The sequence below is a fragment of the Piliocolobus tephrosceles genome, chromosome 13 (genome assembly GCF_002776525.5).
Source record: "Piliocolobus tephrosceles isolate RC106 chromosome 13, ASM277652v3, whole genome shotgun sequence".
In the NCBI taxonomy this organism is placed as follows: Eukaryota; Metazoa; Chordata; class Mammalia; order Primates; family Cercopithecidae; genus Piliocolobus; species Piliocolobus tephrosceles.
In genome coordinates this window covers 8,924,302-8,933,956 of record NC_045446.1, presented here as the reverse complement: position 1 = coordinate 8,933,956, position 9,655 = coordinate 8,924,302, and the positions used below count along the sequence as shown (strand labels likewise).

The 9,655-nt window shown below is 51.8% G+C and overlaps 1 protein-coding gene across 1 annotated transcript; it reads left to right on the top strand.

Moving 5' to 3' along the window:
• Positions 1-3,460: 3,460 nt before the first annotated feature.
• Positions 3,461-7,017, top strand: SPDYC (speedy/RINGO cell cycle regulator family member C). Its single transcript, XM_031933884.1, has 7 exons — positions 3,461-3,949; positions 4,993-5,165; positions 5,603-5,661; positions 5,907-5,992; positions 6,095-6,266; positions 6,346-6,676; positions 6,846-7,017. Exons 1-7 carry the CDS (start codon positions 3,924-3,926, stop codon positions 6,878-6,880), a joined length of 882 nt encoding a protein of 293 aa, XP_031789744.1. The 5' UTR covers positions 3,461-3,923; the 3' UTR covers positions 6,881-7,017.
• The last annotated feature ends 2,638 nt before the right edge of the window (positions 7,018-9,655 follow it).

Below are 9,655 nucleotides of genomic sequence, written 5' to 3'. Positions count from 1 at the left end.
TTTTTTTTTTTTTTTTTTTTTTTTTTTTTGAGGCGGAGTCTCTCTCTGTCGCCCGGGCTGGAGTACTGTGGCCGGATCTCAGCTCACTGCAAGCTCCGCCTCCCGGGTTTACGCCATTCTCCTGCCTCAGCCTCCCGAGTAGCTGGGACCACAGGCGCCCGCCACCTCGCCCGGCTAGTTTTTTTGTATTTTTTAGTAGAGACGGGGTTTCACCGTGTCAGCCAGGATGGTCTCGATCTCCTGACCTCGTGACCCGCCCGTCTCGGCCTCCCAAAGTGCTGGGATTACAGGCTTGAGCCACCGCGCCCGGCCTTAATTAATTAATTAATTTATGTTTTAGAGACAGGGTCTTGCTGTGTCACTCAGGCTAGGTAGAGTGGCAAGATAATAGCTCACTGCAACCTTGAACTCCTGGGCTCAAGTGATCCTCCCACCTCAGCCTCTTGAGTAGTTAGGACTGCAGGCACGTGCCACCACGCCAGGCTAGTTTATTTTTTGTAGAGATGGGGCCTTGATGTATTGCCCAGGTTAGTCTCCAACTTCTGAACTCAAATGATCCTCCTGTCTTGGCCTCCAAAAAGTGCTGAGATTATAGGCGTGAGCCAATGGACCTGGCCATATATATATATTTTTGAGCTGGCAGTATGTTATTCTGTTTTATGTGTATCCTTTTATATCCTTTTATGTGTATCCTTTATAGCATGCAATGTTAATGTGTGATTTTATAAATTAAATATACATTTACATGAATATAAATTTTATAAATAGTATATTAGTTAGCATAGAATAAATTTTGCTGTGATAATTGTAACAGGCAGAATAATGGACTCCCAAAGATGGCTACATTCCACTTCCCAGACCTGAGAATATGTTATCTCACATGGCAAAAAAGACTTTGCAGATGTGATTAAGTTAAGGATCTTTTTTGAGACCAAGTCTTGCTCTGTCGCCCAGGCTGGAGTGCAATGGCACCATCTCAGCTCACTGCAACCTCCACCCCCTAGGCTCAAGCAATTCTCCTGTCTCAGCCTCCCAAGTAGCTAGGATTACAGGCATGCACCACCTTGCCCTGCTAATTTTTGTATTTTTAGTAGAGGAGGGGTTTTGCCATGTTGACCAGGCTGGTCTTGAACTCCTGACCTCAGGTGATCTGCCCGCCTCTGCCTCCCACAGTGCTGGGATTACAGGGGTGAGCCATCTCTCCCAGCCAAGTTAAGGATCTTGAGATGGGGAGATTATCTGGGCAGATTGAAGAGCCCAATGAATCACGGGATTCTTAAAGGTGAAAGAGAGAGGCTGGGCGCAGTGGCTCATACTTGTAATGCCAGCACTCTGGGAGGTCAATGCGGGTGGATCACGAGGTCAGGAGTTCGAGACCAGCCTGGCCAATATGGTGAAACCCCGTCTCTACTAAAAATACAAAAATTAGCTAGGCGTGGTGGCACTTGCCTGTAGTCCCAGCTGCTTGGGAGGCTGAGTCGAGAGAATCGCTTGAACCCGGGAGGCAGAGGTTGCAGTGAGCTGAGATGGCACTCCAGCCTGGCTGACAGAGCAAGATTTTGTCTCAAAAAAAAAAAAGTGAAAGAGAGGCAGAAGAGGGGTCAGAGTCAGAAAGATTTGAAGACACCAAGTTATTGTCTTTGAAGAGGGAGAAAGGAAGTCACACTGGGGAGTTGGAAAAGGCAAGGAAATGGGTCCTAGAACTCCCAGAGCGAGGAATCCTGCTGCCACCTGGATTTGGGCCTAATGATACCCATTTTGGACTTCTGACCTCTAGAATAGTAAAGTAATAAATAGGTGTTGTTTTAGTCCACTAACTTTATGATCATTTGGTAGAGCCTAATGATACCCATTTTGGACTTCTGACCTCTAGAACAGTAAAGTAATAAATAGGTGTTGTTTTAGTCCACTAACTTTATGATCATTTGGTAGAGCAACAAATAGAGATCCAGTACAACAATAACCCCTCAGTCTCAGTGGTTTTCAAATACAAAAGTTTGTTTCTTGCCCATATTACATGCCCTTCACAGTTTGGCTTTGGCTCTGTCCCATGTCTTCTGTGTCCCAGAACCCTGGCAAGGGAGGCTGCCCCTACCAGGGGGACAGCAGGCTCAGGGCAGATGGAAAAGCACAATGGCAGAACCACATTGGGGCTTTGAAAGCATCAAAGAGGTGCTTTGATGCTCTGCTTCATGTCTTCTATATCCCAGAGCCCTCTCTTGTCAGGGTTCTGGGATACAGAAGACATGGAGCAGAGTGAAAGGCAAACTGTGGGCTGAGCGTCATGGCTCATGTCTGTAATCCCACCACTTTCCGAGGCCGAGGCGGGCAGATCACTTGAGGTCAGGAGTTTGAGATCAACCTGGCCAACATGGTGAAACCCTGTCTCTACTAAAAATATAAAAATCAGCCAGGTGTGGTGGTGCTCACCTGTAATTCCAGCTACTCAGGAGGCTGAGGTGGGAAGATCACTTGAACCCGGGAGGTGGAGGTTGCAATGAGCTGAGATCATGGCACTGCGCTCCAGCCTGGGTGTCAGAGCAACACTCTGTCTCAAAAACAAAACAAAACAAAACAAAAAAATAGCCAGGCGTAGTGGCACATGCCTGTAGTCCCAGCTACTCAGGAGGCTGAGGCAGGAGAAATGCTTGAACCCTGGAGGCGGAAGTTGTAAAGAGCCAGGATTGTGCCGCTGCACTCTGGCCTGGAACAGAGCGAGACTCCGTCTCAAAAAAAAAAAAAAAAAAAAAATTAAAAACAGATATTCTTCCCAGTGTGGGAGATCAGTGTCAGATCTCCAAGGGTGGCACTGAAGGAAATGAGCCTGGACACCCTCCCAAGGTTAAAGTGAGTAGCCCACTCCCAGGCTTCTTTTTGGTACCCCTTCCTGATCTCTAACCTTAATTATTGGGGGGAGAAGAGAATAGTTGAAAACACAGCTGGTCTAGGAGATTCATTCGGTTTCACGGAACACCTTCTCTGTGCAGGCTGTGTCCAGGAACAGCCGTAGACCACATAGCCAGGCTACTCAGCGTGTGGGCCCAGCAGCCAGGCTGGAACTCTATCTCCACTTACCAGCTGAGTGGCTGGCAGGAAGTTACTCAGCCTCTCGGTGAGCAACCCAAACTCTGTGTGTTAGTTGTTTGTTCATTGATAAAATTAGGCTTCTCATCATTCTCATCAACTTCATGGGCTTGCTGTGAGGAACACGTGAGCTGATGCCATTATAGCCTCCTCAGTAGGCAGCAGTAGGTGTTTAGGGAGCTGGCTACGGAGGCTGCCCCGTTCACTGCTTCCTTTCCAGGGGAGGCCGACTTCAAATGCGTGCACACACACAAACAGGGTGGCCTGATGCAGACCAGCTGGTCTAGAAAGGCCTTCGCGGCCTCAGGGAGCCTGGGAGGCGGCCTGGGGGAGACCACGAAACGCAGACCAGAGACCCAGAGATCCAGAGGCAACAAGAAACTGAGAGGCTCAGAGGCCCACTGAGACCCAGACCTCAGGGGGGCCAATAGATTCAGAGACACTCAGAGAGAACCAGAGACCCTGCCCCAGCAAGGCACAATCAGTGAATCAAAATTCGCCCACCGGGCCCTCGCAGTCCAGGCCTCATTTCCCGGCTCAGCACCTTGGCGCTGCATTTGTCAAGAGGGGAACAGGGATCGTAGCTCCCTGCCCTTCCTATGGGGTCTCAGGCCCTGGGGTCCAGCTGGCCTGCCTTCACGTCTCTTATAGTTGATGAAGCTTTCGAGAGGCTTTCACCCTGGGGAGCCACAGCTGGGTGCTGACTGGGCTCACAGGCAGAGGGGCAGGCGGTGAAGGCCAAGCCCCGCCCCCCAGGTAGGCCCTGATTGGTGGACGGGCTGCTTCGGGCAGGGCCGCCCTCAGGCTATATAAGCTCACTCGCCGGCAGCACGGGCGTTATGCTCTGGGCAATTCCTGAGCTCGGGTAAGGCTCCCTGGAGGAGGAGGCTGGGCTACTTATGCGCGCGGAGATGGAGATTGGCCCTGGGGTGGTCGACCGCACGTCCTCCTCAGCCCCATGGTTGGCGTCACTCTCTCGGGAATGAGGGTGGGTTTAGGACAGGAGCTTGAAATGTTTGAAGTGGCCCCATCAACTTGCTCTAAATCCAGGTATTTCTCTAATTTTGTTTCTCCCTGAGGGCCTCAGTTTCCCCTCGGTGTAAGAGATCAGTGGCCCTTTCAACTCTGCTTTGCTGAGGGGTCGGGGATGGTTGTGAGTTGGGGCCTGGAGAAGCAGTTAAACTCTTGGGTTTTTTTTCTTTTTTTGCCAGGCACAGGGGCTCACGCCTGCAATCCCAGCACTTTGGGAGGTCAGGAGTGTGAGACCAGCCTGGCCAACACGGTGAAACCCCGTCTCTACCAAAAAATACAAAAAATTAGCCGGGTGTGGTGGCGCATGCCTGTAATCCCAGCTACTCGGGAGGCTGAGGCTGGAGAATCACTTGAACCCGGGAGGCGGAGGTTGCAGTGAGCCGAGATCGTGCCACTGCACTCCAGCCTTGGCGACAGAGAGAGACTCTGTCTCAAAACACACAAACAAACGAAACCCGAAAAACCTCTTGGGGTTTTGGAGACCAAAGACTTCACTTTTAACTGGCTGTGAGCCTCAGCTTCCAGTTTCCTTGTTTAAAAATGGGTCCGAGTTAAACTTACCTCCTTACCAGGATGGAATAAGATAAGGCCCTTAAGCACAGCTCCAGGCACTTAGGAAGCCCTCAGCGGTGCTTGTTGCTGCTGTTACTCTGGCCTGTCCTGGGGTGCCAGGAGGAGGGCGGGGGTGCCTCAGCCCATAGCAACTCTTTGCTTCTTTTCTGACCTCCCCACTCCTATTGCATCCCAACTGCCGTCTGTTCTGAGCCCCCAAGTCTCTGCACCCACCCCTCCGCCATCCTGGCCCCTGTCACCACCCTCTTGATTTGTGGGTGTCATGGGGGTACATGCTAAGTCCTGAGCCTCCTTTCTCTACAGGTCAACCCGCCCCATCTCCATCTCCTATGAGATGAGTGACTCCCAGGACCCCACCACTTCCCCTGTAGTTACCACCCAGGTAGACCTGGGGGGCTGCAGCTGGCAAGGTGGGGGTAATGGGTTCCTCCGTTTTCACCAGCACCAGGAGGTCCAGGCCTTCCTCAGCCTTCTGGGTGAGTTTGGAGGGCTGGCACGGGAGGGACTGTGAGGCCAACTGTGAAAGCAGACGTGAAGTGTGAGGTCTCACCTGCCTGTACAGACATCTGAGGCCTCTGACCCTCACCCTCTCAAGGTAACCCAGCTTAGGCAGGTAGGAGGGGAGTCCTCTCAGAAATTGGGTTCAGGGCCAGGCGTTGTGACTCCTACCTATAATCCCAACACTTTGGGAGGCTGAGATGGGAGGATTACTTAAGGCCAGGAGCTCAAGACCAGCCTGGTCAACATAGTGAGACCTCATCTCTATTTACATTAAGAAAGAGAGAGAGAGAAAAAAGAGAGGGAGAGAAAGAGAGAGGGTTCAGTGGCGGCTTGGGCTTTGGAGCTTCTGATGCCACTCTTCTCCAGGGAGGTGGTGGTAACCTGCGTCCTCTCTTCTCTTCTCTACCCTCAGAGGACAGTTTTGTCCAGGAATTCCTCTCCAAAGACCCCTGCTTCCAGATTTCAGATAAGGTGAGGAAGCACAGGCTGGGGGTCTCTTGAGGTTCAGGTTGAGTTGGTGGGAATTGGGTGCCCTGGTCTGGTAGGGAGAGCCACTCCCCTTCCACCCTTACCAGTTCATCTTTGCATACCCCTTCCTACCATTTTACTGACTTTCTTTCCCTGCAGCAAAACCTCCTTGGGTGCAAATGAACCTGGGTGCAAGCCCCTTCTCCTCAGAGGATAACTAACCCCCCGACCCTGATCTGTCTCTGCAGTATCTCCTGGCCATGGTGCTGGTCTACTTCCAGCGCGCCCACCTGAAGCTCAGCGAGTACACCCACAGCAGCCTGTTCTTGGCCCTGTGAGTGGCGGGGGCAGGCAGTGGAGGCATTTGCTGGAGGTGTTGGATGGGACAGGGCAGATGTGTGGCCTCTGCTCCCTGACCCTGTGCCTCTGTGGCTAGGTACCTTGCAAACGACATGGAGGAGGACCTGGAGGGGCCCAAATGTGAGATTTTTCCGTGGGCCCTGGGAAAAGATTGGTGTTTACAAGTGGGGAAATTCCTGCACCAGAGGGATAAGCTTTGGGCACGGATGGGTTTCCGGGCTGTTGTGAGCCGCCAGTGCTGTGAGGAGGTGAGGTTGTGGAGGCAGCCTAGGGTGTGGGGAAGGCTGGGGTTCCCACCCCATTTACTGTCCACTCTGCTCCTCCCAGGTCATGGCAAAGGAGCCATTCCACTGGGCTTGGACTCGGGACCGGCGCCCCCACCATGGTGGGGTTCAGAGGGTCTGTCCACAGGTCCCTGTTCACCTTCCCCGGGGTCCTGGCCTCTCGCCGCCCCACTGTTCCCCCTGTGGCTTGCCCCAGCACTGCAGCCGCCACCAGCTTAAGCCTGTGTCATCCAAGTGCCCTTCTCTGACCTCGGAGTGTCATCGCCCTCCTTCCCAAAATTATCTCTCAAGGGTCAAAAACGCCTGGGGTGGGGACTTTCTCATCGTCTTGCCCCCCGAGATGCAACTGGAACCAGGCACCTACTCCCTCCGTAGTGAGTGCAGGATGGGACAGCAGCTGCAGGGCTGGTGTGGGAGCTTGGGAGGCAGGAGTGAGGACCAACAGTATGAGAGGGAGTGCTGTGGGCCTGGAATCGACGTGCTGCCCTTCCTGTGTGAGCTTGGCAGGTTTCCTCTCTGAGCCTCACTCTTTCCTCCCCACAGTCTTCCCAAAGCCTCCGGCACGCCCTGGGCACTGAAGCTCTGCAGGGTGAAGAACAGCACGCCTGCTGGCCCACTGACCGACACACCATTGGCTGTGCTCCCACCCCTGCCCCTTCCTCCCAGCCTGCAGCTTGTGCCCACTCTAGTCCTGGTCCCCTCTAATAAATTCATGTCCACAGGACACCAGCTGTGCTTAGGTCCTGGCCTGGTTCCTTGACCCAGGGTTGGGGTAGGGAGGAGGTGTCTACCAGGGTTACACCATGTGAGCACAGGCTTTGTAATAGCTTGGCCCCTTCCCATTGGTGGCCAGTTATTCTGAGCCTCAGTTTCCTCTCTGTGCTATCCATGCCTATGGATGATGAGATCTACACAGTCTAGATGGGATTAAATGAGATGAGGTATCTGCAGCCCTTAGAAGAGGGCCAGGGAGCCGAGCCCGGTGGGTCACACCTGTAATCCCAGCACTTTGGGAGGCTGAGCCGGGTGGATCACTTGAGGTCAGGAGTTCAAAACCAGCTTGGCCAACATGGTGGAATCCCTTCTCTACTAAAAATACAGAAATTAGCCAGGCATGGTGGTGGGTGCCTGTAGTCCCAGCTACTCGGGACACCAAGGTGGAAGAATTGCTTGAACTGGGGAGGCAGAGGTTACAGCAAGTTGAGATCACGCCACTGAGCTCCAGTATGGTGACAGAGTGAGGCTCTGTCTCAAAAAAAAAAAAGAAAAAAGAAAAAGAAAAAAAAAGGGGGGGTGGGGGCCAGAAACATATTGGGAAACAAAATTTGAATGGAAAACTGCTCTTTATTTAGTCTAGAAATGCCTTCAGGGCCAGGTTTACTTAGGAATAAGACTTGATCACTTCCTTGAGCTGCAGTCAAATATGATATTGTAATTATAATAACCCCTTCTACCCCAAGAGACATGAGGACTCAAAAGGGTTAATTTCTTTCTTTCTTTTTTTGTTTTTTTTGAGACTGAGTCTCGCTCTGTCGCCCAGGCTGGAGTGCAGTGGTGGGATCTCAGCTCGCTGTAACCTCTGCCTCCCCGGTTCAAGTGATTCTCCTGCCTCAGCCTCCTGAGTAGCTGGGATTATAGGTGACCACCACTGCACCTGGCTAATTTTTTTGTATTTTTAGTAGAGATGGAGTTTCACCATGTTGGCCAGGCTGGTCTCAAACTCCTGACCTCATGATTCACCCACCTCGGCCTCCCAAAGTGCTGGGATTACAGGCGTGAGCCACCATGCACAGCCCAAAAAGGGTTGATTTCTTAATGGAGGAGATAGGAAGGCTTCCCAGAGGAGATGGCAATCGGACTGCACCTGGATATTCATGGAAGGACAGTCTAGAGTAGTGATTATGGCTTGGTCTTTGTTTTTTTTTTTTTGAGGCGGAGTCTCGCTCTGTCACCCGGACTGGAGTGCAGTGGCCGGATCTCAGCTCACTGCAAGCTCCGCCTCCCGGGTTTACGCCATTCTCCTGCCTCAGCCTCCCCAGTAGCTGGGACTACAGGCACCCGCCACCTCGCCCAGCTAGTTTTTGTATTTTTAGTAGAGACGGGGTTTCACCGTGTTAGCCAGGATGGTCTCGATCTCCTGAGCTCGTGATCCGCCCGTCTCGGCCTCCCAAAGTGCTAGGATTACAGGCTTGAGCCACCGCGCCCGGCCTATGGCTTGGTCTTTGGAGCCAACTTTTTAAATTCAAATTCCAGGTCTCTGTGTTAGCTTGGCATGTTATTTAATCTCCCTGTGCCTTCATTGACTCATCTGTAAAATGGGTTATTCTGAGATGTGAATAGGTTAATCCCATGGAAGGGTTTAGAACAATGTCTGGCATGAACAAGTGTGAACCCTGGGTGTTCCAGTGGAGGAAACTGCCTAGAGAAAGGCTGGTGAGGAGGGTGTTTAGGGGGTGAAGATGGAGAAGGGTAGCAGAGGATAGACAGAGTTAAGAAAGCCTGGAGACTGAGGACATTAGAAGCCAAGACAAGGACTAAAAAGTATTTTTAATATGTTTTTCCAATAGATAATATATTCACATGAACATTTTAAACCAAGAGCCACCCTCCTACCCCTGACTTCAGCTGCCTGGTTCTCTGCCCTGAAATCAACAAAAGCAATAGTTTCTCCTGTCCTTCCAGAGAAAGAGTCTAAACTTATAGAAACCCATGTGGTATAATAAAAATTTTTAAAAATATATAGATGGCTGGGCGTGGTAGCTTACACCTGTAATCCCAGAACTTTGGGAGGCCAAGGTGGGAGGATCACTGGAGCCCAGGAGTTCGAGACCAGCCTGGGCAACATAGTGAGACCTCATCTCTGCCAAAAAATTTAAAAATTAGCTGGGTGTGGTGGTGCATGCCTGTAGTCTCAGCTACGTGGGAGGCTGGGGTGGGAGAATCACTTGACTCCAGGAATTGGAGGCTGCAGGGAGCTATGATCGCACCAGGGCACTCCAGCATGAGTGATGGAGCGAGAGCCAGTCTCAAAATACATATGTATGTATATTTGGTTCCTGACACAGCTCCTGAAACCCTTGTAATTTTCTTTTTTTCTCGCTCTGTCGCCCAGGCTGGAGTGCAGCGGAGGGATCTCGGCTCACTGCAAGCTCCGCCTCCCGGGTTCACGCCATTCTCCTGCCTCAGTTCAGCCTGTAGCTGGGACTACAGGCGCCCACCACCACGCCCACCTAATTTTTTTTTTTTTTTTCTGGCATTTTTGGTAGAGATGGGTTTCAGTGTGTTAGCCAGGATGGTCTCGATCTCGACCTTGTGATCCGCCCACCTCGGCCTTCCAAAGTGCTGGGATTACA

Excerpts from the sequence above, each read along its gene's own strand:
- SPDYC (XM_031933884.1), top strand. The coding sequence starts at position 3,924 with ATGCTCTGGGCAATTCCTGAGCTCGG. Across the intron at positions 5,662-5,906 it reads GCTTCCAGATTTCAGATAAG|TATCTCCTGGCCATGGTGCT; the intron begins GTGAGGAAGCAC and ends CTGTCTCTGCAG. Across the intron at positions 6,267-6,345 it reads GCCGCCAGTGCTGTGAGGAG|GTCATGGCAAAGGAGCCATT; the intron begins GTGAGGTTGTGG and ends TGCTCCTCCCAG.